Source organism: Dermacentor silvarum, chromosome 2, assembly GCF_013339745.2.
Source record: "Dermacentor silvarum isolate Dsil-2018 chromosome 2, BIME_Dsil_1.4, whole genome shotgun sequence".
Classification (NCBI taxonomy): Eukaryota; Metazoa; Arthropoda; class Arachnida; order Ixodida; family Ixodidae; genus Dermacentor; species Dermacentor silvarum.
In genome coordinates, this window is record NC_051155.1 from 216560582 (window position 1) to 216588264 (window position 27683).

A 27683-nucleotide genomic window follows, 5' to 3' on the forward strand; every position below is an offset into this window, starting at 1 on the left:
CGCGTTACATTGAGGGCGCATTAGAATCGAGTAAATACGGTAAGCGTTTCTTTTTCAAATTTTCGTGCCGAACCTGCATATAACGAAATCCTCTTTATAACGAAGTTTTTCGGTAATTTGTCAGTTTTGTTATATACAGGTTTAACTGTATAAGGGTTTATTGGTTGGTTGCCTGTTCCTAGGTTCACATATCATGTGACACCTGCAGTTGACAGGATGTTCCACATCCATCCCCAGACACAAATGCTAACACATGAAAAGTGCACAGGGAAACATACGCCATAGCTCCATTGGTAGAGCACTGCACATGTTGTGCAGAGGTTGTGGGTTTGGCTCCCACTGGTGGCAAGCTGTCTTCCACTTTCTTTTCCATTTTCCTTATTCAACATATAAGTTAAAAATACAGTTAATTTCTTCTATCCTTTCTATTGACTTCATTGTCTCTGGCTTCATATGCTTGATTCTCCGCGTAATTTTGTGTTGCATGTGTGCAACAAGAAGCTTCCCGGAAAAATAAAATAGAAAAATTCCAATGCATTTCGCCCCAATTTTGCTCAAAACGTCTTGTTCTAATCTAAATGAAAAGGTCTGACTGGTTTCAATTTCGCTGTTGTGACATGGCACAAGCCTTGTAGTTAATTAAGAAGTTGATGTTAAGGCAACTATTGTGAGATGCTGCAGTGGAGGACTCTAGATTAATTTTGACCTCCTAATGTTTTTTAATCAGCACCCAAAGCGTTATACTTCAGTGTTTTTTGCATTGTGGTCCTATAGGAATGCTGCCAGTGATGCTGGTACCAATCAAACACACAATGTCTTGTTCAGCAGTGGTTGCTATTGGAAGTTAACCATAACCACTGTGCCATAGCAGCAAATTGTTGATTAACTAACTGTAACCAATTTTTCACGTAATTAATGTCCATCTCTTCAAGTAATGCAAGTCAACTGGCAGTATTGCATTGCCTGCCACCGGCATTTTTTTTTTAATCACTTTAGAAGACCTGCCTGAAAAAGCAGTTGACAAATGCAGATTTGTGGCTTTTGCTTGAATCACTTTCTTTGTTGTTTGTAAATTCTGTAGCATTGACTTATCTTTGTTCTTAGTGGATCATTTAATCTTGTACTACATTAAGTTCCTTTTTATGTCCCCACTTTTTCATTAATGTCACTTTGCAGATCCGTCAGGCTGGTGGCTTGGGCGACTAAGAGGCAAGGAGGGGCTCTTCCCTGCCAATTACGTGGAGCGTATCTGATCTTGTGTGTTACACGCAACATTCCCATACCTTCCTTTTGCATCAAACTTGAAAGCAGCGAATTGTCATGTGTGATCAAGAGCCACAAGACCTCAAAGATATTCTTCATGCTTATGTTGTGAAAGGTGGAGTTTGCATCTTTCGTTGAGTGGTAACTGGAGAGCCCTAAATTAATTCTGGGATATGTACTCTCTTGTTGTGTTAATACTATATGATGAAAGTGAAGATGTTTCACCGCCTTGAACTTGCACAGCTCCAAAGCACCATTAGCAAGATCTCCAGTTTAGTAAGCACAAATGCTGGGTCACTTTGTACTTTTCCATGAGGCTTGCAGTATGAAGGACACTAGGTGAAAGAAACGAAAATGTTGGGTAAAAAATAATAATGTGTTGAGGTGGTTAGAACTGTTATTTTCTTCAGTGTCTTTTGTGCTGTAACCCCGAGTTTTGCAGAAGCACTGCAGAAGTAAAACTTTGCCACAGTGTTTTTCTTTTTTTTTTGTCCTTTGTGAGTGCCTAACCTTGCAGAGCTGTGTAAAGATTGTGAACAAATGTCCTTTTTTTTGCCTGTGTTGTCAGAAGAAAGCTGTCATTAAAGTTTTCTTTCTTTTTTTAGACACTGCTTGCATGTGCTCTGTGTATTACACTTCATAAGTGCAACAGCAACTCGCATCAATTTACCTCACCGACCCAGAGTTCATTCAGTCCCACCGTTTTCCAGGAATGCGCAACGCGTTCTGTCAATTTAAAGTGGTTTCGCAAGACCTTTTATTGGAAGATGTGAAGTGTGTCTGGTACAGTGGAATCTAGTATAACTGTACGGATATAATAAAAAAAAATCTTAAATACTTCGTGCCAACATCAGTGTGTAACTAACATATGCTTATGACAAGTATCGTATATAACGAAGGTAAATCATATTTCGTAGTCTCAGAATATGCCCTCCACTAAGAGTTGACGACAATCAAATGCTGCCACTTCTACACGATTGCAGCCTTCCCCTCTTTTCTCTCATTAGGACTGCAAATAAAGCTGCGTGCTGTGCCTATCATGCTTTTCCCATGACCGTACAAAGTTTCTTTCATATTCAGAGGCACAAGCTTACTTCGCACCACCTATTTCAAGGACGCTGTACCTCCGAGGTGATACTACTGTTATCTTCCACTATCGGATGGCTCCACCACCGCACTGTTGAGATTCTCCACTTTTGCTGGAGCAACCATCATGTTTTCTTTCTTTTTTTTCCCAAGTGCTTTATTTTTCTTCACTTACTCATGATCATACAGATATCTGGACCGATAGCCAGGGAAGGCTAGTTTCCGGTCCGGTGTCATAATATAACTGACAGGTCAGGTGTAGATGTTTGTTCTTGCGTAAGAGTAAATACGACGAAGACTTTGAAAAGCTGAAGGGCAGAAGCATTTTGAGTGAAATTGATGGTTGCCTCCTGTGTGCAAAGGAATATTTATGAAAGGGGGAAAAAAGTTGTCGCAGTTTCACCTGAAAGGCGAAGCATCAATTGCGATAGCAAATTTGTAGAGAGCTATACGGAGTAATGATATTAGCTTTATCAGCTGTATAAACTTGGACATGCAGCAGCACCGGCAACACGCAGAACTGTTGTCGACGCCGTCGGCGTTTTGCCCGCGTTCGCTCAAAATGCGTGCGGCGTTGGTGACTGTTGCCGGAGCCTCTGATATAAATAGGCACTTGGTGCCGCAGCTAAACGTCGCCTCCCTTCCCCCCCCCCTCCCCCACGGCCTCTCGCGTGTCGGAAGAAGGCGCGTTTGCTCTACATATATGGTGATTGTAAAGGAGGAAAGAGACGCCTACTTCTGCAGCCCTTAAGCGAGCACGGCGCAAAACGCGCGTTTGTTCTCCGCCGTGCGTTCACTCCCCGTGAAAGCGCGCGCCCCTCGCGCCCTTTCACTCACACATACAGCGTTCGGCGCGCAGCGACGATTTCATCTCCATTGACGTCATACAGAACCTCACGGCGACGGCAGAAATCTGCTTTTGAGTGTCCATATAATTGCTATCGCAATAAAATTGTCATTCACGCAATTGTAGCACAAGTCAGCAAAGAAAACTCGTACGGGCTTTCAAGTTTTGTGGTGGTCCTTTGTAGCTTCATGCTACTGTAGGGTAGCACGAAATCTTCTCCACAATTGCAGACTTCTGCAGAACTTATTTTCCATATTCAGGGTGCTTCAAGTTGCCAATTATTGCAGCCTTGCTGCGTGATTTGTTAGCTTCCTGGTTAGCTCAGGTGGTAGAGCAACTGCCCTGAAAAGCTGAGACCAGAGTTGGATCCCCAGGCCAGGATGAATTTTTCAAGTGCGAAGCTTTCTGATTAACACATAGAGGTTTTCTTGGTAGCTTCATGCTTACTGTCAGGTGGATGACATTTCGTAAATCTCAGTGAAGAAATGTGTTGATTGCAAATGTGATGTTCCAGGTGTTTAACGAACTTTAACAGATTAGGATTTCAGCTTGTTTAAGTGACCTCTCTCTAAACAATCAAAAAGTTGTTCCAACAGTGTTTTTTTTTTTTATAGCAGTCACAAAATCAAGCACGCAGTTATATATACTATAAACAGGGAAATGCTGCGTTTTCATCAGATGAAGTTTTGATGAACAGAGGTACATCTCAGTGACGTAAGACAGTGAGCTTACAAACTTTATTACACTACGTGGCTATATTCCATTCCTATGCATGCAGCAGCTTGGCAATTGTCTACCGATTGGTCACATGGTGATCTACATCACTTTATGGTAGTTAAGCAGCCAAACTTCACAGTGATGTCCCTAATTTTCATGTTTGAACCATTGCCATTAGTATGTCAATTTCAACGTAAATTGTGCCTTCTTGGACACCATGACTGAGAAGCAAAGGTGTGCTTCCTTACATTACCATTATGATGCATCCACATGGCATTGTTTGCTGGCATCTCATGCAGGCAATATGCATTTCAACATGCAATGCATATTGCACTGTCTATCTAACCTTAAGAGTTATGAGAAAGGTATGACATTTTTAATTTATGTACGTGGTAACCAGTGACACATTTAGTAGCGATGTTTTTACAGCGTGCCTAGTAAGAACAGAAAACACTGCCAGTCAGACACAGAAAATGTACATTTTGTATTTTAATACAAAAACACCGAGGGACATTAAAAACAGAAACAGGTACTGCAATGCACCCTTCCAAACCCGCACAAATAAGTGTCCTAGTGCTTCTTGAACTGCTTCAGGATGGCTTCGTATTTCGACTTGCTGTTGAACCAAAGCACAAATGGGATTCCAAGAGATGGCAGTGTCATGATGGCGAATGCCAGCCAGTCAGTCTGCAACAAATTAACACTCAATTTATATCAGACACTGACCATTGCTCTAAACTAACGGAACTTTTGCAGATGTGAACAAATGCAAGAAAGCGGTTCCATACAGTTGAAGCGTGCATGACATAACATCCTCTTTGGCCTTAGGAGATGCTGTTGCAGATAGACAAATACAACCTGTACATGATGGGTACTAAACACCAGATTAAATTTTCTAGAAGACCTAGTTCTTTTTTTATGTGAATTGAAACAATTTGCACAATTTTACCAGTAATCAGCACATTATATCACAAATCAGACTTTTTTTTATTTGGCTCAAATTATCCAGAAACTTCATACCATGCAGAAAATTGGAAACATTGAACATCCAAATAAAAATTTCTTTGCAGTACGTCAGTAAATTTCATCACCACATTAAGGTGTACTTTGTGCTTTATTTCTTTAATGTTTGTAACAGCAGTAAAATTTTATGCAAGCAACAGAGGTGATACAGTGCTACAGCTTCATGAATAATTTGTCATATTTGAAAGCCACCTACCACATGAGGCGAGAACTTCCTGTCAAAGTCTCGCACTGGCATAATTCCACCTTGCCCTGGCTCAGCGGTGTGGGCAAACTGAAAACAAATGCACCGAGGGTTTAGTCAACCTAAGTTTTGAATAAGGGATTTTCATACTTGAACGTAGTCGAGGGGAAAGAATAAGCAAAATGAAACAGTCGAGGCTTGCTGAAAAAGTCATTTATGCTTTTTTCGCTTCTCCCACTGCTTCTACGTGGGCTTCATCTTCACTCAGGCATTTGCCGAATGCTCAGACTCAGTCTTGTGCCAATTCTCTCATAGCTTCTGTACAAGCTTTGTCTTCAGCTGGCCTTCTATTACTCCATCTTTGGCCCTAATTTACACAAATTATGATCTAATTAAGATTGTACAACATCTTGGAAAATTTGCAATACATATCTTCAGATGCTCTACTGCATTCCAAATCAAATCTTGTCTCATTATCTATCCTCATCTGCCCATGACCACTTTCAGATTGTGATGAGCATAACGTTAAAATTACACAGATCACTTAAACAAACCAGTTTCCCTGGCACTTAAATAGAAAAAAAAAACTAAATGTGCAAACAAAGACATATACAGTAGGTAAGCAACCCACACTTCTTGTCAGATTAGGATGGCCCGTAATAATGATGGCCACAAACAGCAAAATCACTAACTGTTTTGAGCATGCACACACGTCACTGTGCATGTCAACTTTTCATGTTGAAAATGAAACTGTTTTCAGAGGCATAGATTAATAATTTTAACAGAAAAGAAGTAACAGTTTCTTTCAACGGTTTGTCTATTTTTTACTGTTATGAAATAGCATGCGACAAGTGAAAGTCTGCCAAAACGTTTTCATTTCTTTGGTTCAGTAAACTATCGGCTCCACTTTCACTTGCAAAATATGGTTTAAAATAGAAAAACATTAGGTTTTGGCTTCCACTGCTTTGATGAAGCACAGCAGCAGCATTTGCAGCAACAGCTTTTCTATCATTAAAAGCACACAAACAAAATTCATAATGCATCACAATAAGTTGAAAACTCGTCAGTTATGTGTTGCATTCAGGTACACATCGCCCAGAGTGATGCTTCTTTAACCCAGCGTGACGGCTGAATAAACAGCAGGTAAACCTGGATCTCTTGACTGTCCTCAGATGTCCTGTAGGAAACATCGGCACTTGTGAAGTTGAAGAAGCCAAATGTCAAAGGCCTGATGACAACGGTGTGAGTGACATTGCTGCCGCTGTGCTCTTCAGTTAAGGAAGACTGTTGTGCATGCTGAAAATGTTTCACAGACATATCACAGACAACTCGGTACTCATTTTTGCACTGACCTAATTTTTGTATTTTCCGTGACTGGCTGAAATTCGCAAAAACTTCATACTCACAGACAATTTATGAGACTAACATTTTCCAGTAACAAGATCTTTAGCAGAATAGCTGGATCACAAATTTTAGTTTGCATATGATTCTGCAACACACACACACGTACATATACATATGGCCAGAGATGCTCAATTGATTAGTTACAATAGAAATTTCAAAAAAGACTAGCGTTCAAAAAGTGGAGCTACAGTGGGAAAAGCGGGCAGCACAGAAAAATATAATCATCTCCGCTTTTTTTTTACTGCATTGCATAAAACTTTATGCAGCAAGAGCTGTAGCTGTTTTTCTTACAAAACATGATCTACTATTGCTGCACCACAAAACAACCTTAACAGACTGATCCTGCATCAAGATTCAGTTCACAAAGACTATTGGTTTCTGTAGCATAGGCCATGGACAATGGATACTCGTTGAAAACAGTTATAAAAATGACATGTTAAGCAGTGGCTTCCTTCACAAAGTAGTTCACTGTAACACAATAAAATCAGTATTCCGACATTGCCATAGCACATGCTCATAAACACTATTAAGATAACCAAATCACTATCGAATTCCAGCTAGTTCCCACACTTTGAGCAAGGCTGCCCTAAAGGCCCAACTGCATGCACGCGATATTCAAGCGATGCGACAGGCACACCCTGTCACGCTGTCGTGCCGCGGCATGGAGCAACCCCACGAACACGACATGGCGAAAAAGAGTAGCCACAGATTTACATTGTTGTGCAAATAAATTTTATCGTGCACGCGTAAAGAAATATCAATTTTATCAAAACGTCAACGTTTTATCTAGATCTAGGTAAAATATGCTATCATCCCCAGTGGAAATCCATCCCATGCCGCCAGCGTAAAATGCCGTGGCGCCATCTGTTGAGTAAAACTGAAAACACATTCTCGGCTCTCGGTGGCATCTCAGGCCTAACAGCGTCAAAACAAACAACCGATCTCAATAATGACAAGAGAGTGCCAATACTTAGTCCTCAGCTAGCGATGAGACGAAGCGATGACTGATTGTACTATTTATTTTTTGCTGTCACAGCAGAGAGCAAGTTGCACGAGCGAATTCTGATTGAAGCGGGAAGACTGATTGCTGCCATGTTGTTGTGCAATCGCTATCCCCAGCAGATGTCGTCGCGCTGACTTCCGGGCGACAAGTGATATTTTCTGGCTAGCCAGAAACCGGTGACTCGACCAGCCACAGCGACGGTTCGCCCTCCACGACGTTAAACCTGTCGCTCGTCGCCATCGCTTGTCACTGTCGCTCGAAAATCGCGTGCATGCGGTTGCGCCTTAAAGCTAAATATAGTGAAAAGCAGCAAGGACTACAAGCATTGCCTGTTCATATCGTACCTCGCCAGGCCTTGCCAGTTCCTATAAAATAAAGTAAATAAATATGATGCCTGTGAAGCCCACACGAGTGCTGCAAGTATGGTGAGATCATGCTATTCACCGGACACAGTTTCCCTCGCAGCCTGAGCAACAAAGTGGTACAATTACATGCGCATTATGTAGAGGCGGCCATATAATGTCAATCTCTGTGAATGCAAAAGTTCCCTGTTGTTCTCCAAAAGTGCTCATGACGCCATTCCAAAATACTGCCTGCATTTTCACACTGCAAGCCAGTAAGTGCTATGCATGCAGCCCTTTATGAAGGATACGGAGCAAGCCTGTTGAGCTTGAAACTCAAAAGACCACTGGTGACCTCGAAGTATGCAGGATTAAAGGAGTTGTCGGACAACTTAATGTCCAATGCCGCACTGTAAGAAAGGAGGCAAAAGGACAGCACTTATGAGAGTCTGAATTAAACAACCATCCCCCGCAATCAGCCTTAACAGCTTCACCATGTTTGTTATGATACAGAAAACTTGGAGAAATGTTGGTAATGGCTATGTACCCTGCAATGCCCGTCTAAAGTAACATAACTTATTGCGTGTCTACTAAACATCACCGCAACTCAATGCAAGGAGCTGTCCTTAGTGTCCTTATTGCCATGCAAAGAATTCGTGAATGCTAGACCAATGTGGTATTTTTAGTTCCCAGCACACTCCCTATGCCTTTCAAAACTGATCTGCACAATTTCTGCACATTTACCTCCCTAAAAACTGACATGTAGCCATGCAGCATCAAGTTACTTATGTGTTTAATTCACAGCTTGAAACACCACTGAAGCTACAACCCGACTAAATCAGATTAGCCACAGCACTGTAGCTACAGCACTGTATTTCTCACCCTTCCTTTAACCCGCTGCAGAAGCATGGACTGACAAAGGATACAAGTCTGCTGGCTTTACACACTTTCACGGCATGTTCAATCTTTAACTCGAACATCAAACAAATGATGACAGACAAGTGCACAAGTGAATGTATATTACCTCCCACCAACATTGTAGATGTTGTAGTCAACAATGATGTCTTTGCCCTCAACAAGAAATTTGTTGAGTATCCGCTTCTGTACAAGTAGCCGCGCCTCTGTGACCTCTTCCTCTGCTGCATGGACCAACAACAGGCAGAAAACGCCAGCAAGGATTCTCAGCATCTGCAGTGATAAAGCAAAAGACAGCCTTTAGTCGCCCGACTCCATGGGTAAAATAGAATGCAGGAAACACAGAACGAAGATGTGCAGAGTTATGCAAGATGAAAAAAAGAAAGAGTACCATTCAATTTCAATGCGGCCATCACTCCGATACTTCAGTGACACACATTTCTTCAGAGCAGTGACTGAGTGCTCAAATTACAGCTATAAGCGCCGTGTGCCGACTATAAAGCTAGTGTATGCTAAGCAAACGTCGCGAACAGGTGGGCGCCTTCATGCAACATGAAGTCATTGGAACTCCTGCTAACGGGGTAGCGCTCCGCGGACCATTCCTAGAAGAATTTCACAAGATTTTATACAGTCTAAAAATGTAAATTCTGCCATTACGAGAAACTACAAAGCTGCAGAGGGACTCCTTTAGGATCCAGCTGTCAAACTTCGAAAACTACCAATCCGGTTCACGCGGACCATGCTCTCGAGCAAGATGCGATCGCATGAAACGAAAGCACTCGTTAGCATGCACACAAAACGACACAGGCAATCCCATTTGTTCCCACCAAAATATACAAGAAAAACTTTCATATAACTGATGTTGAATCTTTAAGCATATTCCACGAAACGAAGCACATGCCTCAGTCGATAGTTTAGATAAGCTAGTAACAGACATTGTAAAGTAGGAATGCACTTATGCCATGGGCAGTTAAGCAAACATCGCTAGGCTTATTTCGTTCTAAGAGTTTATGCATTTCGACTATGCGTAATATAAATGAAAACGCAGCGACAAATGCACATTACCACAGATTGCAATGCTCACTGCACTTCCTCGCTACAGCGGAAACTCAGGTGTACTGACAGATCGCGAGGTCAGAGACGGTCGAAAAGTTTACGTTTTCCAGCTAATTAAATTCTGTTTCACCTCAAGTCTACAAACTAAACAGAAGTGCAAAGCTATCGGGTTATTAGGTGACAGCAGGCTGTTTTTCGTTGAGTAAACACGGCGAGCATGGGCAGGCGTATCAGGTAAAAGGCGAAAACTGCGACCATCGAACGCATTTACGAAAACCTTACCTTGAAGTTTATATGCTGACCGTAAAATAAGTAGGCAAGTTGAGTAACAGAGGTTGGGTCAGCAGCTACGGACGCGAAAAAGCGCGTGCTACCAAGAGAGCTTGTTACATACCGTGACAACGTGTACAGCGGCGCTTGACCGAAAAGACGACGCGTTTGGTTCGGGGTTGCCAGGTGCGTTGCAATATTCTCCAAATCTACCAACACTTTCTTTTTATTACGCTTTCTTTAACAAAAACGAATTATTACAAAATATACTCAGAGATTAAACTGTTTTTACGATTTTTGAAGAACGTTATATTATAGTTTTATTGCATACCTATTCAGCAGTGTGTCAACAAGGTAGATATACATTGGTGTCAATGCCTCCGCGGCGACGGTAGCGACGGCTTGTAAATAAATGTCAGCTTGCTCGCTCTATTAGGTGAGAAAGTGACGCAGAAACATTATAGTTTTATTATGCGCTCTCCAGCTTGATAACGTAGTGACAAAGTCTAAATACAAATCAAGTATTGCATGGCCTCAGAGATGCAACGTTTTATTGTTGCAACAGTTCTGGTCGCTTCACATAATAATCTCTTAGAATTAAGGCATAAAAAGACGAAAAACAAACTGAGGTAAAACTAGGGTAGGAAAAAAAGTCTTCAATTTGTTTTGCGTCCTTTTACACCGTAATAAGTATAAACCAACTGGTCCAAGAACAAGTAATAATAATCTTAAAGGCCGTGCTCTTGCTGCAAATAGCGAAACTTGATGACGTCATAGCTGCCATGTTTTATACTCATAGTTTAGTGTGAATTAATTCGGCATACATAGTCAATATAATCATTACTTAATGTATATTTTGCTTTGTTTTACTTGTATGGAAGTAAAATAAGAAATTGTTTACGACGTGTGCGATTTTAAGCGTAACCTTAGTTTCACCTTTCACCGCCAACGAGCCGCGGGACGAGCGACGCCGCAAAAGAGGGAGGGTCTCTCGGAGCGTGTCTCCATGGCAACGACAAAAAGATGGCAGCTTCTGCTCCGCTACCATTCCTATCCGCTAGTGTCCTCCTCAGGTTGTCGTGCTAGGCGCTAACTCCGAAAAGAGCTCAAACCTGCACCTGCTCAAGACCGCAGCTCGCGCGCCACAATATCAGCGCCATGCGGGACAAATCGGGTGAGTCCATGCGCTTCTCCGCTTTCCGCGCGCCTTCGACGGAACGAAATACCTACACACCGACGCGCGCGCGCCGCGTTGCGCCTGTTTGTGCCGCGGATCGTACGGCTTCGTTTAGGGCGGCGATTCCGAAACACGATCGAGGTGAAGCGCTCGTGCGCGCCGGGCCGCGCGAAGGTGCGCCGCTCTTCAAGTGTTTATTTCTACACACACGCACCGCACAGGACTGGGATTTTTTCACGAAGCACAACGTAGTTGTAGCACGGATCTGCAGCTTTCGGGAATAAGCGCGCACTCTTTCGGCACCCGGCGTTAGGCGGATGCCGCAGCATTCGTGTTGGTTACGAGAGAAAAGTGGCTTAGGGAGGTGACGCCAGCGAGGTTCATTTCTCTGATTTTTATCGAGGCGGGGAAAACGTATTAGCAACACAACTTGCCTCGTGGAGGACGTGGACCTGCATTTCGAAATACATCTGTCATCGCTGTTGCACGCCGAATCGATACGGCACTTGTCGTTTTTACCGGCCTGTGCACAGTTGGAGCAAGCATGTCTCCTTGGTGTGGAATCGATATTTGAATCATACTGGGTTTCTCGACCGGTGGTTCTATGCAACTTTAAAGCGTGAACTGGTGCGTGTCAGTTTTGGTTTCTCTTTCCAGGGCGACGTATACGTTACGCCACGACGAACACGCGGTGAACGCGTGCCGTCACGCCCACTTCGTCTACCCACCTCGTAAGGCGCGTGATGACGCGAACGTAATTTAATTGGTGTTGTATAAATTGAAACTTCCTCTCACAATATTCTTGTTGTGCGTGTTCTGGTATTCATGGTGTGAGCAAAAAAAAAAAAAAAATGAATCTCGATGCTTCGCTTGCCGCACCGTCTGCTTTTCTGCAGACGGTGCGAAACTGGAATTCTGCATCTACATTTATATATATATATATATATATATATATATATATATATATATATATATATATATATATATACTCCTGCATTTGTCGAGCTTATGAGCATTTATTTATTTATTTATTTATTTATTTATTTATTTATTTATTTATTTATTTATCACAGAAAAGCATGAAAAGCAAGCGGGGGGGGGGGGGGGGGGTGATGCACATATACATTTAGAATATACGTATATGGCAGCTTGGACTCATCCGGAACTCTGAACAGTTCCGCTTTACAAGAGTGTTCTCTTACTTTACACATGGGATTTATACGCTGTGACCTGTAATGTCGTGGCACTAAGTATATGCGACACCGATCTTTTGTCCACCATTTTTAAGAGTTCGAGTTCCTGTTTCGTTTCTCTCTTGCTACGCCATGTCTTCCCGACACAGAGTGGTACTCCATATATACCTGTAATTTATACTGAAGCGGTATAATTCAGTTTTCTGTTTAGATGCATATTTGGTCCTCAGCGCTGTTATGCTGGCTTCTAGCCACCGTAGCGCTGTATCTGCACAAGTGTTTATCATATCAAGTATAGTACGCTACACTATGGCGTATTTGCATGCCTTCATGGGAACGCGCCGCTCTATGGTCTGCTGAATATGTTGGCCGCTCTTCTTGCATCAACGCGAAAGGTGCGTGCGGAAGAAAAAAAGAGCAAGGAAAAGAAAAGAAAAAGGAGAAGCGATGTCATTGGCAGGCGTAATACTTACAACATCGCGGTCAAGTCCTTGGACCAAGTGGCAGTAAACCTCTCTGATTACGCCTTTCATTATTCGCCATTCATACGGCGACTTCGGACGAGCCGAACTCGTTCTTGTTTACAAGCACTTGCGCCTACCTACTTCGCAAGATTGGCCAAGGTGCTACATCTGAGTATTCTTTCTTTCTTTCTTTCTTTCTTTCTTTCTTTCTTTCTTTCTTTCTTTCTTTCTTTCTTTCTTTCTTTCTTTCTTTCTTTCTTTCTTTCTTTCTTTGGAGCTTAAAGCATACTGCTGCTCATCTTGCATAGTCAGAATTTTTGGCTTCTCCCTGCGGAGCCGCAAGTCCGAGGAAATACAAAAGTATCAGTTCACTCTTTGCTGACTAGAACACTGTATAACGATGAGTAAACCTTTAATGTGACACTTCTACTAACCTGCCGTGCTTACTCAAATGTAGGTGAGCCCATATCCTTGACAGTGTAGACAAAGTATTGGAGGTGTTATAGTATTTGTATGAACCGAAATAACGACGACCCCGATTCTGCGATGTATCTCTATGTTGATATGGTTAAATAGTCGCCGTGGCATAGCGATCGAATGCAGAAACATTCGCTTGGTGAAACTTCGGTTCACGTTAAAAGAAAAGAGAAAAACGCTAGGGGTCAGATATTGCCCTAATATCAGAGGTGTAGCGTAATAGATTGGTGAATCAGTCAACTTATAGCAATGAATCAGTCGGTGCTTTTATGACAACAACCTGATACCTTTGTTAAAATACCTCTTTGTGCCGGATGCTTAGCTGCGGTGTGCTCGGTGTATAACAGCTGACATCGCCATTTTGCCGCCGAGACCAATGGGACAGTCGAACATATCATTTATACTTCACGTACCCGAGAGGCTTCTGTACGCCCAGACGGCTTACCCGTTTATTAAAGGCTGTGTAGGCATAGTTTGTTTGCCGGCATGTATTAAACCACCAGTGCGAACCATGATAGCTTGATCGAAGATTTATGTCCACCCTGTAATTTGAACATCTCGGAAAGAAAATGCCGAACTGTGGGTGTCAGATTAATTTTCTCCAAGAGGTGAGCTGGGCACGTTATTTGTTGCCCTCTTCTTACTTCAGCAGGATACTTTCGTGCCGCGCGGTTTCAGAACCACGATCTGTATAGGAATCCAGCCAATATAGTTTCCCACTTCGCGCATCTACAGCACCGAACAGCGCCATGCGAAAAATACGCGGTGCTTTTACCGGCCTGTTTGAACGGCACTTGCCCTAAACAGCGACGTCAAATAAGCTAAAAAGTATAACACGGAGCTTTTCGGCTGTCATAGTGTCACTGCTGTCGCGATGGCGGCGCATCCGCAAAACAGAGAAGGGGCCCCACTCGAGAGGAGACCCAGCTTTTTGTTGGCAGCTTTCCGGGTGGTGGAATGCGTTCGCGTGCTCCAACACGGAACTAAACATCATGCAGGCAACGCGAGGTGCCCTGTGGCGGTAGAACGCAACAGGTGCACGCTCTAGCATATATATATATATATATATATATATATATATATATATATATATATATATATATATATATATATATATATATATATACGAAACGCAGGCTGCTCGTGTGGGCGTAAATCTTCGCCGTACCTCTTCATTATTTATTCCTTCATGCACTCATGCACAAAGGAAGATAAAAAAACAGGGGGGCTGTAGCTATAATAGGTTTCGCTTGCTGTCGCGCGCTTACATACGCAAAGTGGAACTCGACCGACTTTACGAACACGTGCGTTCATACAGCTTAATTTAGTTTCATACCCTCAGCTCCAATTTTAATCTCGCCTGTCCCTTATAAAAGTAGTTATAGAAATTATCTTATGTTGTTATTGATACATTCGTGTTACAAATTGCAGTACACTTTCTGTTGACATGATAATGATGTTTTTTTGGCATCCCCTTTGAAACGGAGCGAGGACAAGTATAGTCCCCTAGTCAGCTTGATATAACCCGGTTTTACTGCTTTTATCGTTATTTTGATTCTATCGTCTATTTGATCTCGATCTTCAATTTCGTATTTAAAAGCTCTATTACTATATTTGTGCTATTACCTACACCTGCAGTGACTCTGGTTCTATCAATATCTTCCCTGCTTTTCTTCCACCTGTGCTCTAAACGTCTCGTACTCATCTCGACTGCCGACCAGTTAATCCTTCCATCGTCTTTCAATCTCAACGCTTCTGGAAGGTGGACACTCCCTGCGGGTCTCGCTGGGTCAATATCTTGGCATTCCATTACGATGTGCCGAGTCGTTACTGGGATTTTTTTTTTTTTTTAAGCACGTACATGCTTCATTCTGTGGCGAATATTTGCTCCATGCAATGTGCTTGTGTCCTCAGACAGCTAGCTCGGGCCTCAAATAGCAAGGCACTCCCCTTTGCCTGGACTGGATTGGACGATAGGCCATTTACAGAAGCAAATGTCTTGGGAGCCTAGCATCACAACTCATCAGCCCGGAAATCCATTCCAGCTCTTCTACAGTAGCTGAAGGCGACAGACTTGAGTGCCCGACTTTAGATATGCTGCACCTGGCTTAGTGCATGTGAAAATGCGATCAAGACTAGTGTCCTTTCTCTCTCTTTCACTCCCCCATCCCCTTCCCCACGTGTAGGGTAGCAAACTGGACAAATGCTATAAGTTAACCTACCTGCCTTTCCTTCCTCCTCTCTCTCTCTCTCTCGTTTGCATAACACAGTTTTTCCCTCCTGAATTCGTTCTTGCCGTTTTTTGTAAATATCCGTGGCGTTTTTGGCTTCCACCTTTATCCTTTTCATCTGCAGTTTGCCGTCCCTGTTTCTCTCACCATTTCGAATGAACATGAAACTGAATATGATGCACTACTCGTGCGAGGGCGGGTATCAGAAACTATATAAAGCACTTTAAACTCGGACATATATTATTATGTGTAGCTGCCCTCGATACGGCGCGCAAAGAAAAGCGCTCTTGATCGCGCTATAGAGAGACCGGGCAATCGCCCCTTGTCGGAGGAAAAGATACTGGGACTTTTTCTAGACTGCATGAATTTATTTCTTCAAATGTCCTGTTGCGCCTCTTGAGGCCGTGCGGATCCTAACGCGGGCAGCTCGAAAAGGTATAACAGTGGCTACACTCTCGCTTTTTTCACGTTTGTGCTCAGATATTCTTTTTTTTTTTCTTTTATAAGCTTTCATAACTTTGCTCATACCGTTGGCTCCTTCTCATAGCTCAGGGAAACTGTTGAGATCTAACTCTTGTTAACGTCACACTCATTCCTTTTAATCATTATCTCTATTTCTCCATTCATCCACAGTCTTTCGTTTATGAAGCGCACTGACTAGGCATTAGGGAGCTTGGCACATTGTTTGGCTATCTTGCGCCAAGGTGTCTGCTTTTATGGTTTCTGTATTGTCATAAAACATTTTGCCTTTTCTGCTTGTCTGTGCTCCTTGACTACTCTTTGGCGCTGTGGTTTTATGATGCCCGAACCGGTCGTAATTCATGCCGAAATTTATTCGTTCATTTCTGGTCTTGCGGCTGTAGTGCGATGCCTGTGGATATAGCTGCAGCTATCGCAGTATATAGCATCGTAAGACTACAGGTAATCTTGCGTCTTGCACGAACGGCCGTGTTTCGATCGCACTAGGTGTATCTGTATAGTAACAGCATGCCCTAAGACACGCTACGTATTTAAGTCTCAGCCTATATAATAGCGTGGGCTGCACGCGAAAAAAAAAATCATTAAGGTGCTATAGGAGAGTGGCAACGTGTCTTTTATTCACATGTGCGCAACAGGCTTGAAGAACACTGTTATTGCGGCACCAACGGAGGCGGCACCAACGCGAGAGGAACTATTTCCGAGCAGCTATATATATACGCCTGTTCGCGCGTATATGGGAAAGTGTCATAGCAGGCATTTGAGCATAAAAGAGAACAATGAAGGTGGATAGGCGTTCTGCGTACGCAGGCAAAATACAACAATAGACACAGATGCCGAGAAAATAAGAATCGCATAGAAGTGACACGATGCGGTGGTGCGCAACGCAGGCGCGCCCTGTGATAGGCTCACAATGCGCCAACTCCGCAACCAAAACATTGCGAAATTCCTTGACCCGTCTCTCAGCAAGACACCATTGCCTCCAATGCCGCCACGCCGCTTGCAGCCGTGAGTGACCCCTCGCGTGTATAGCTTTCGCAAGTCACCGAAGAAAGATAGGAAGCAACCAGTCGCGGGAAACGTGACATCGACACCTGTACAAACACGAGCACCGACGACTGCGTGCTCGTTGCCATGTTTTCGCGCGTGGGTTAGTGCTTCTGTATTCTCGAACTGTCCAGATATATACTTGATCGATAGCTCGCTTTTCTTCTTTCTTTTTTCGGTCCGCTTCTTCTTTACCTTGCAGCGAAAGCAGGCTATACGTTCACTTATATATAGCACGGAACAAGGTTTGAGCGCCACCAGTGTTGCTCGAAGTTAACTGTCATCATCTTGTCATGGCAACGATAGGTGTCGTAATAGATAAGGACAATGTATTTAATAGAGAGAGGGAGAGAAAGAATACAATTATTAAAAACCAATGGCCACTTGGTCGGCTTGAGGATGAAGAAGGTAAGGGCGCATACGTGTAGTGCGGTCCACAGTTAAAGGGGCCCTGAACCACCTCTCGGGCTTGGTGAAATAACATACGAGTAGTCCGCGGGTAGCGTATACGTTGCTGTGAACATCTCAGCCAAGTTTTGCTGTCGTACGCGGTGCGTGGAGCTCGCAAGCGGAGCGCGAAGTCAATTTTCTCTCAAACGCTCTCTTTTCATCAGAAGCCATGTTCTTCATTCTTTTCTGGACGCTTTGTTTTGTAATAAAGCGGGTTCTCGTACACGGCTGCTACTGGTAGCTGCGGTCGCCTACGTAGCGTAGATACCGCGGCCGCCGCGGGGTGTCGCCATGAGTGCAGTGGCTAAGCGCACTGCGGCTCGCTGAGGACAACCGCGTTTAGCTTACGTTCAGCAAGTCGAAGGCACCAAAATCGGAAGTCGTGGTGTCTACGTTAACATCCAAAATGAAATTTGAACTGCGCGCCACGGTGATATTTAGAAGGCGGAGCGTTGTGGCCCCGCCTCACTCCGTCGTAGCCTTCGCAGTGCAAGGCTTTCAAGAAGGAACGGGAGCACAGCGGAGGCCGTGTTTGATTGCCAATAACTGCGCTTCTGTTGAACGCACTGAAGTACTTTTCGCGCCAAAGTATTTATGAAATGGCCTATTTCCACTTCAAGTTCCTTTCGCAACTTTCATAAAAAGTGGTTCAGTGCCTCTTTAAAGGAAAACTCGAATGTCTGGCTCTTACTTCGCTGGCGCTCGTCAGCTGAAGCTGTACATCATAGGTGTGTAGAAAGGTATCAGCGCCATCGACCACAAGTTGCCTGCTGCAAATAATCTTTTTGTCTCTCTCTGTTAAAATTCAGCCTTCGCGTGTGGCCAATTTCTTTGTGGCCGCTTCCAGTCCGTCACACTCAGATATAAGATGTCTGACGCTGGGCAATGGGCGAGACGAGAAAGGAGAGGCAGAGGGATGAGAAAGGGCATCAGCTGGTGTTTCTAAATTGAGGTTTAGAAAGCTGCAACTGATTACTTTCTTTTCATACCTCGTATCTTTATGATGTGATGAAATTAGGAAATTTGAAAGTATAATGTGAGGTCAGCAGGCGCAAGACAGGGGTAATTAGACATCGCTGGAAGAGTCCTGCGTCTTGTATTAAACATAACAAAAATATCGCAGTTTCGCCCGAAAGGCGAAGCATTGATTGCTATAGCCAATTATTAGACAGCTATACGCAGTAAAGTTAGTAGTTTTATAAGCTGTACAAACTGCTATAAACATTCGCTCACTAACGAAATTAGCAAGCATGGTGTCATACGCACACAGGCAAACATGAACACATCTCACTCAATGACCGCGGACACTCGCTGTCAGAACGCTAGTGTATGTGATGTAGAGCTACAGCAGTGGCGAGCAAATTCTCTTTCATGCTGCTTCTCGCTTCAACGCGAACTAGGCGCGCGAGAACACAGCGCACACAAAGCCATCAGCTATATCGTGTCGGCTAGCCTTCGAACCAACCGCAAATATCCAAGAGAGGATACGCGCGGCCGCGCCATGCGCAGCCGCCACCGGAGTAGAAGAGGAGGTACCCGCTACCCTGCCACCTTAATTCACCCCGTCCCTTCTGGCGCGTGCACACCTACCTGCTCCCCCTCCCTCGCGCGCGCGAGAAGACGTCGCTGCACCAGCCACCATGCTTCTCGGCTCACCCTCGCATGTTTTCCCTCGCACCTACAGCATACAGCGCTCGGCCGCGATGTTATCGCACTTTGTCTTTATACGGAACCTCACGGCGACGCCGACGTTGACGATGGAAATTCGCCTGTAGTGTCAATATAATTGCTATCGCAATAAAACAATGATGATGATTATGATTTATTGTACAGTCTACGAGAATTACGCACAAGCACACAAGCGAATACTTTCACACGTCGTAAGAATATCGGCATTGCCGGGACGGGCAGCACGCATGGCACCAAAATCCCCGCGGTGCGCACCGTGACAAGAAATGGTATTTTTGAGCGCGTGAGAGAGAAAGAGAAAAGGAGAAGAGAAACAACATTTATCATCTCTGACGCCTGGTCCGGCATTAAGTGTCCATGGAGGACCGTATCGACGTGCCTTGCCATGCAGGGCTAGTTTGGCAATTTACGAGAGCGCGATGAATGCTCAGGAAGGCCACGCGAGTTGCATGCACCTCGTGGTCACGTGTTTTAGGCCACTGGCCCAGTTAGAAGAAGGACGTGTATATTCCTTTACTCCTAAAATGAATCTGAACTAATAATTAAAACCTTGAGCGGATGTTTAACTACGGATCTTGCACTGTCTCTGCTTCACCATGACTATATTGCAGGCCGCGACGATTGAGTACATGACGTTTATACGTTATGTCGTGTGCTCCTGCCTAATTTGCTGACGAGACGAAGTGCAGAGAGAAGAGTTGCAAGTTCTGCAGCCGTCGATGTTGTTGGGTGGCATGTCTTTAAACTGACGAACAACCTCGTAGATAGTGAATATTTATCGACTCGAGGGCAGTGCTGCAGTCTTTGCTATAAATATTGTGGCGCGGACCACACGAACAATTTGTATTCGATATTAGAGAATTAGTCTATACCTTGGCCGAGAAAGTGCACCACGTGACATTGTGGATGTTGTTGAGCAGCGTTATCAACGAACATGTTGATAACGCTGCTCGCTCGGCTCTTGAAGGCATCAAAGTGGAGTCGATACCATTATCAAGGACAGATGCTGCTAGGAAAATTCGAGTGCTCGCACGAGATAACGCGAGATATCACACCCCAAGTTTTCAAGTCAACCGGCTGCACCACCTGGGCTTTTCTCTCCGCCTTCGCATCCGAGCTCGTCTCTACCGACGCGAGGCTACCCTATTTTGTTGGTTAGGGCTAGGAACGTGGCTTTTACGAAGTCTTTTGCTTTTCGCCAACAACGCAGACAACACCTCGTGTGATGACTGTGGTATAGCGAGGAGACTCGACACGTTCTCTGTGACTCTCCTCGCTACAATATACACAGACGATCGCTCGCAATTGTCATAGCGCGCTTTGATCAAAGATCGTTATCAGAGGAAATAATTTGAGAATGACCACCTCACAACTCATCACATCTGAGGGCGACGAGTGCGCTATTAGAGTATTTAAGATCAGCGGACCTGCACGAGTGGCTGTCGCCTGAATTGGTGTTCGCAGTGCTACAAGTGCTGCTGTGCATGCAGCGATAGTGACCGGCTGTAATCATGTCTCTGTTCCTGTTCTCTACTTTCTTATATATTTATCTCCCCCTCCCCGTTCCCCAGTGTAGGGTAGCAAACCGGATTTTACCTTCTGGTTAGCCTCCCTGCCTTTCCCCTTTCTTCTGTCTCTCTCTCCTGCCTAATTTTCAGTGTATGTGGTGTCGCAAAGGCAGCAGCAGCGTGCGAATACTGGCGCTGAGCCGTGCTCCCTCAAGGGCTGCAGAAGATAGCGCCAACCTTTCCCTTTCCTCAAGAACCACTTATCATCGAATACTTAAACGCAATGTGAACATCGGGCCCTATAGTATAGAGTTCTAATATTATAGTAGATATCTGTGTCCCCAGAGGAACGCAAGTCACGACATTTAAATTTGAAAACTGATTCGTTTTACAATCAGAATAGTACCAGGATTTGTAGATTCTGCCGTTCGTACAAGCTGCAAAGCCTACTATGAGTCGTAATACAATGCATATATTTCCTCGTCTCCCTTCGACAACATAGTGCGGTCAAGCAGAAGGCGAACAGAGACAGAGATAAGCGTACGGCTGTTTTGGTTCTCTCACTGCGTCAGCTGTGTGTCCGCAGTTCAGTGTCCCCTAACAGGGTCCTTCAGTACTACTCCTCTTGTTCGTTTTGTTCTTCACGAACGCAGTTTGGCAACCGGACATGACATTTACGAGCGAATGCCATTTCCATTGCTTTGCTTCAACGCGACCACAAACGAATGTTTCCTCGGCCAAATCCTCTTTGTAATTCCCTCGTGTATACGTCGTGGTGTTCCGTCGCTGAAGAGATCAGTCGTGGGCTGTAATCCGGTCCGGTTTCTTGCACAATGCCCGGATTACCGGCTTACTGGCGGACAGCCAACTCTTGGATCCGTATTAGGAGTTGAACGAGCTTTTACCGCGTAGGTGTCGCGGTTATTCTGTGTCGCGCGAGGAGCGGAAGGAACAGTTTAAGCTGTGAAAAGTACTAAGTGCTTTGCATTTTTTAGGGATCCATTGTTCGCGTTTTTTTACGTTTGTTTTGCCGTGTATACGTTCGATAGAGGGGCGCGCAGGCTGCCGCTATAATGTGAACGATGCCTTGGGGTCTCGTTTTGGAGCGCCGCGCTGACAGCAGGAATTCGATATACAGCATGCCCTGTGCATGCGCTTGGGCGCTGTTAGGTGATCCGAGCACCGTGATGCCAATGAATAAGCAAACTTTATTACATGAGTGCGCTGAGTAACTGTGGCACCCAGGTGGGGCTCTAGTCCGCTGGACCCCATAGGCGGCAGCCGCGTACGTACCGCCTGGACACGGTAAAGTCCCTAGATAAGTCCCTAGCATAGCTTGTTCTTTACTAGGGAAACTGCTTATCATCATATTCACTTTATCCCTCTCTCTTATGTGCAAGCGTGCATTCCCCGTCTGTGAAATCGGCGAGATAAGTTGGAGGCCGCCGAGCTGAGAGAGGGAAGTGAGCGCCGGATGAGGAGAGCGCCTAGAGTTGGAAAGGAGAAGCGCGATGCGGAAGGGGAGGGGAAGGAGGCGGAGCGTCGCGGAGGAGGAGGAGAGGGTAGGTGGAGGCGCGCTGGGTTCACCTCCTCTGGCAGTTGCTACGGGCTCTGTGTGCGCTATGGATGTACCAGGTTCGCCTGGCAATCGAGAGGCCGATCGGTGAGCGAGAAGGACGGAACAGCAACGCAAGCGGTGGCAAACCGAGCACGAGTCGACCGACGCCGAAGTCGTCGGCAAGCGCCGGTCACGAGCTGAATAGCACCAATACGCTTGCGCGTAACCCGCGTTCATGAAGTGAAACGTCAATATAGTTTTTGTTCCCCTTACTACAACGCTGAGTATATAGCTAAAACACGGTAGTTCAGGCCGACCTCTCAGCTTTTCTCTTATTACTAATACCCTCTCTCTCTCAGGGAGCGATATATTTGCACGACCTGACTGACGATGTCGGAGTATATTGTACTTGTCTGTACGACCAATGCGACATACAGGTCGCATGCACACCGAAACCGTGAGGAAATTCAGGTACTTATGCGGTATTCAGACGTTTGCTCCTGACGTTGAATGCCGTTGTCAGTGATGTATTGTCTGTACTAAGTGGGGAGAGTCGCGAACGACGGGACAAGATCAAGAGATACGACAAATCGAGAGAGAAAGAGCGATAGACAGATGGCACCACATACATTGTCCCGTTTTTCCACTCCTTGTTCGCCATGTCGAACGTAAACCAACGCGCCTGGCATCAAACTCTCGTACCGTACGAAGGTATGTGCAGTATAGCCCTCGTGGAGCGAGCGCACTGGCGAGAGTTTAGAAGAAATTTGAAAGAATTGCTTACTTGGGCGAAAGATATATAGGTGAGATTTCGCTGAGCGTGTCATTTGAGCCCTTAGCATGAGTGCTAGTCGTGGGCTCATTCAGTTCGTACACTAGTATATACTAGCTCAAGCACATCTGGATCTACGCTGTAGGTAAAAAGAAAGGGGGAAGAACTCTAAACAATGTTCACGCACGCACATTCGAGACATTGAACGCGCAGAGCACGTATGGTGTACATAACAGTGTAATATCAGCGTAATAGAAGTGATCATGCGGAACAAGAATGTCTTATGGTAAACAGTTTAAACCGTATAATGTACCATTGCGAGGGAATGCGAGGGAAAGTTCACGTTCGAAGGAAGGCGGTCAGTGTGCTTTTATAGGGCATCGCGGTTTGGCGGACGTATCAGAATGCAGATGAATGAATGCGAACGCTGTATAGTGCTTACTGCGTTCTGCAATAGACGTTCGTTTTCTGCCATTGCCGAGAGCAGCTCGAGTTAATGCACTGATTTCCCATGTACATAAACTGTGCGCGAGGATTGAAGCAAAGTTAACCGCCGCCACATAGCTCATTTTATGTTGCATAACTTCGCTTTCTCACGTGCGATTTAAACAGTATTGTAGCTGCAAGCTTCATGTAAAGAAGAAAAAAAAGAACTCGACTTTTTTTCTCCTTTTTATTTCTTTTATTTGGGTAATAAAGAGACGCTGCAAGCAGTGTGTAATATAAATCAGACTTAAGGACTATTTATGCATTTGTTCCGAGCAAGCTTGTAGCGGGTAAATGGAAAATCATTACCCGATCTTTTCTTTTGTAATTCCTCTCCCGCCAGAACCGCGGCAACGACGTATTTGTGTTATTACGTCACAAATTTCGCCTTCACATTTCGAATTCGAGCCATTTATGACGCTCACGATGTCCGCAATATGTTACCGAGTATTTGCTTTCTTCCCCCCTGTGACGTCACAGTGTTGTGCTTTCATAATTCAACGGTGGCGTCGCCACTTAGCCTTCACCGTTACGTCGTCTTCTGGCGTAACTCTTTCGATTGAATGTCACATTCACATGTTCCTCTTGGAATTCGAGCGCCCTTATATGAAAGATTTCTTGCAAATTGAAGTTCTTTGAAGCGCAAGTCAAATGCTTGTCGGTGGCGGAGACTGCATTGTTCGTTCGTCTGAATAGTTCGGCAGAATAATGTTCCATTAAACAGTGTTTCACGGCCGTACCAATTTAAAGCGCGACTTATACAATTGCTCTTTAGCGTTCCGTGCTCTTGCCTTCGTTCTTGCGTTCTTACCATCTGCTTGCAAAGCGAGTGGCGAAACTGACCCGGCTGTCTTTGTCCTTATAGTGGATGTCTCACTGACCCTAGCCGTGCATGCCATTGACATCTTTCGTCGACGATGTTGCTGCTCTAATTTGTATTGGAGCGTGAAAGAGGGACTGGAGCGACCGCAGCCTTGATTAAATGTAGCGTGCGGCTGACCTCGAGTGCGGCCTTTATGTAGCCAAGAGATTGTTAATGGTACGCTTAGTTAGCGTGCAAGGTCACTTGAAAAAGCCAGCTCGGTGACCTTACTGCCTTTCCCTAAATAAATTGTGTGTATGTGTAGGGGGGGGGGGGGGGGTTGAGAGAGAGGGAGCGGCGGTTTTGGTTCATTTATGAGCACTCGTTTTCATGGTTGATGTAGGCTTGTTCGGTTAATCCTCGCGCAACGTCATGAAAGTTGCCAAATGCTAACGTCCTGTAAACCTCAGTGCGACAGCAGCTTTGGAACAAATCGGCACATGCTCATGACATCATGTCATGTCAATATTGCCTAGGGCACTGGATTATTGGTCCCAGATCGGCCTGTCTTAATTCTTTCATTCCTGCTCTTCGTAAAAAAATTAATAATAATAATAATAATAATAATAATAATAATAATAATAATAATAATAATAATAATAATAATAATAATAATAATAATAATAATAAAACAGACCTGTGCACAGATCAATTGGTCGATTGCGGCGCTTGCGGCTTCACTCATGTGAAGCCGCAAGCGCCGCACTATCCACTCTATCCACTATGGCAATACACTGGTGCATGCGTGGCAGGTGGCCGATGCGGTAGCGATAGGGCGGCCGCTCGCTCTAGGCCTATAAATGTCGCACCGCCGCACTATCCACTCTATCCACTATGGCAATACACTGGTGCATGCGTGGCAGGTGGCCGATGCGGTAGCGATAGGGCGGCCGCTCGCTCTAGGCCTATAAATGTCGGAGCAGTCTTGTCAAGTACAGTGTTATAACTGGCAGGCAAGACGAGATGTCTTACATTTGAGAGCCTGCCGTTCATTTTCATGCAGCACGGTCTTTCAATTAAACCTGTGCAGGCACCAAAGAAAGAAAGATTAATCTTATGGTTAACATACTGCATGATTTAGTACTGCCGTGCTTGGAAACGGTGTCAAAAGGAGGAACGTTGAGTAAACGAGGTGGCGAGACGGAAAATGACGTGTCGTATGGGTCTTGAAGCCCGTTTCAGCTTTTACAGCTATGTTGGTGGTAACTTATTCACTTGGTGCGCTCGGCGGCTTGCTCCAATCTCCTTTGAACGGCCAGTTTACTACAATGACGTGGCCTTTGCCTTGTCCATGGCCATATCATCTCCTTTCGGCGTGCTGAACCGCCCCTTGGAGGACTTCGAGCTCGGCATGTCAGACGATCTAGCCACTGCCTGATTGCCTATAGACCCTATATACCTCACGACGATCCCTGGGCCTATCGTCAGGCCCACCGCTGTATCCGCAGTTCTGAGTAAACGTATATATATATATATATATATATATATATATATATATATATATATCGTGGGAGTGAGTGCCGTGCCGTCCACGAGCCCTTCGCCGTGTTTTCTTGTGGGCACTCGCTTTTGGCACATCGTGAGCGAGCTTATATTTCTTACGTACTTGTATGGCAATGGTGTTGTGTGTGTGTGTGTGTGTGTGTGTGTGTGTGTGTGTGTGTGTGTGTGTGTGTGTGTGTGTGCGTGCGTGCGTGCGTGCGTGCGTGCGTGCGTGTGTGTGTGTGTGTGTGCGTGCGTGCGTGCGTGCGTGCGTGCGTGTGTGCGTGCGTGCGTGTGTGTGTGTGTGTGTGTGTGTGTGTGTGTGTGTGTGTGTGTGTGTGTGTGTGTGTGTGTGTGTGTGTGTGTGTGTGTGTGTGTGTGTGTGTGTGTGTGTGTGTGTGTGTGTGTGTGTGTGTGTGTGTGTGTGTGTGTGTGGGCGGGCAGGCGGGCTGCCGATGGGGTGGAGAAATGTTTGAATCATAGGTTGCGCGAATCTGATATTGATTAGAGATTCTGCTTGTACGATGCGATCTGCTTCATCGCTTCGGAGCAGTTTATTTGGAACGCTCGTCGGTGACCGTGTTACTTTAGGATTCCTTTCCTGCGATTTTATTAATTTCTTTCAGTCCGTCGTGCCCATAGTGGCTGATCATGGTGATTTCGGGGGCGCGGCCGTTCTTGCGACCAAAGCGATGACGAAGGGAGAGAAAGAATGGAAAATTATAATTGTTACGATACGTCGCCTATATATATATATATATATATATATATATATATATATATATATACTTTGCTATGCCTGCGCGATCACGCAGATTGCGGAGTGAGCTCGGGAGGACTTATGTACAGACGAGAACAAAAGTCTGGAGACCACGGCATTAACAAAAAAAGTAATTTCTTCTAGCTCAGCCGTGCAACGTGAAATCGTAGTAATGCATGACGCTGGTCGAACTGCGTACGTAGTCAGTACCACTTGATTTCAGCCTTTATTCCTTGGCTGCGAAGAAGAAAAAAAAAGGACCGATGATTACGATACTTTCTAATGCGAAATTTGAGCGCAACTGTATACGTGTTTTCATTTTGCGATACATTGGCTGGCGTGGACAATATGTCTCGTGCGGCCCGTTGCAAACGGAGCGAAGTGTGTCGCGACTGCCTCGCTAATCGGGAGATCGCGAGAGGCAGCGCGTAGGTGACGCATGGGCGCGTTTCACAGCAGCTGCCGCAGACAGACCTCCGCTCATGCAGCGCTTTGTTTCCATATATGGTATCATTGGACGCGCTCGCTGCATGCCATCGGCGAACAGACGACGGCGCGGTGCTTTGGCGCCACATCGTAGCGGTCGTCGCCGCAATGCCCGTCTTGCGCGGCATTACGCTTTTCTTCTCACACTTTCGCCGGCCATACCCTCTTCCTCCGCTTTCCTTCTCACACTCTCTTCGCTATACATCGCCGTCTTTCGTATCCTGCTGCACTCCGCATTCGCTTTCATCCTTCGCTGTGCTCGCTCGCTCGGTTACCCGCCGCGGTGGCTTATAGCTACTATATGGTGTTGCGCTGCTGAACACGAGGTCGCGGGATCGAATCCCGGCCGCGGCGGCCGCTTTTCGATGGGGGCGAAATGCAAAAACGCCCGTGTCCCGTGCATTGGGGGCACGTTAAGGACCCCCTGGTGGTCAAAATTATTCCGGAGTTCCTCA

General features: G+C 45.1%; 3 protein-coding genes and 1 long non-coding RNA gene across 5 annotated transcripts in view; 3 read left to right on the plus strand and 1 right to left on the minus strand.

Annotated features, from left to right (window-relative positions):
- Positions 1-2100, plus strand: part of LOC119442615 (unconventional myosin-Ie) — a 356792-nt gene extending 354692 nt beyond the window's left edge. The window contains exon 28 of one of the 2 annotated variants that reach the window (XM_049662263.1): positions 1869-2100. In XM_049662263.1, coding sequence (XP_049518220.1) covers positions 1869-1906 — 38 coding nt within the window. In that variant the 3' untranslated portion in view covers positions 1907-2100. Of the gene's footprint in view, positions 1-1176 lie in introns of both variants that reach the window. The other variant, XM_037707556.2, reaches the window with a different exon arrangement.
- A 1200-nt stretch (positions 2101-3300) lies between these two features.
- On the plus strand, positions 3301-3806 carry LOC125943298 (uncharacterized). Its single transcript, XR_007465725.1, has 2 exons — positions 3301-3466; positions 3522-3806. It is a non-coding gene; the product is annotated as an uncharacterized LOC125943298 (long non-coding RNA).
- Positions 3807-4384: 578 nt separating this feature from the next.
- Positions 4385-10262, minus strand: LOC119442621 (translocon-associated protein subunit beta). The gene is made up of 6 exons (XM_049662269.1): positions 10122-10262; positions 8893-9056; positions 8180-8278; positions 6270-6381; positions 5133-5210; positions 4385-4600 (listed from the first exon to the last, which is right to left on the minus strand). The coding sequence occupies exons 2-6, from the start codon at positions 9054-9056 to the stop codon at positions 4484-4486; spliced, it is 570 nt and encodes a 189-aa protein (XP_049518226.1). The 5' UTR covers positions 10122-10262; the 3' UTR covers positions 4385-4483.
- An 869-nt stretch (positions 10263-11131) lies between these two features.
- LOC119442623 (uncharacterized) overlaps positions 11132-27683 on the plus strand; it is a 105607-nt gene continuing 89055 nt past the window's right edge. Inside the window, exon 1 of the mRNA XM_037707564.2 lies at positions 11132-11283. Within this exon, the coding sequence (XP_037563492.1) occupies positions 11268-11283 (16 nt within the window). The 5' untranslated portion in view covers positions 11132-11267. The remainder of the gene's footprint in view (positions 11284-27683) is intronic.

What these genes read in the sequence shown, in the direction of transcription:
- LOC119442621 (XM_049662269.1), bottom strand. Translation starts at nt 9,056, where the DNA reads ATGCTGAGAATCCTTGCTGGCGTTTTCTGCCTGTTGTTGGTCCATGCA. An exon ending in AAGCTCAACAGGCTTGCTCC is followed by an intron (nt 6,382 to 8,179) that starts GTATCCTTCATA and finishes TGAAGAGCACAG; the next exon opens with CGGCAGCAATGTCACTCACA. An exon ending in AGGACAGTCAAGAGATCCAG is followed by an intron (nt 5,211 to 6,269) that starts GTTTACCTGCTG and finishes ATTTGTTTTCAG; the next exon opens with TTTGCCCACACCGCTGAGCC.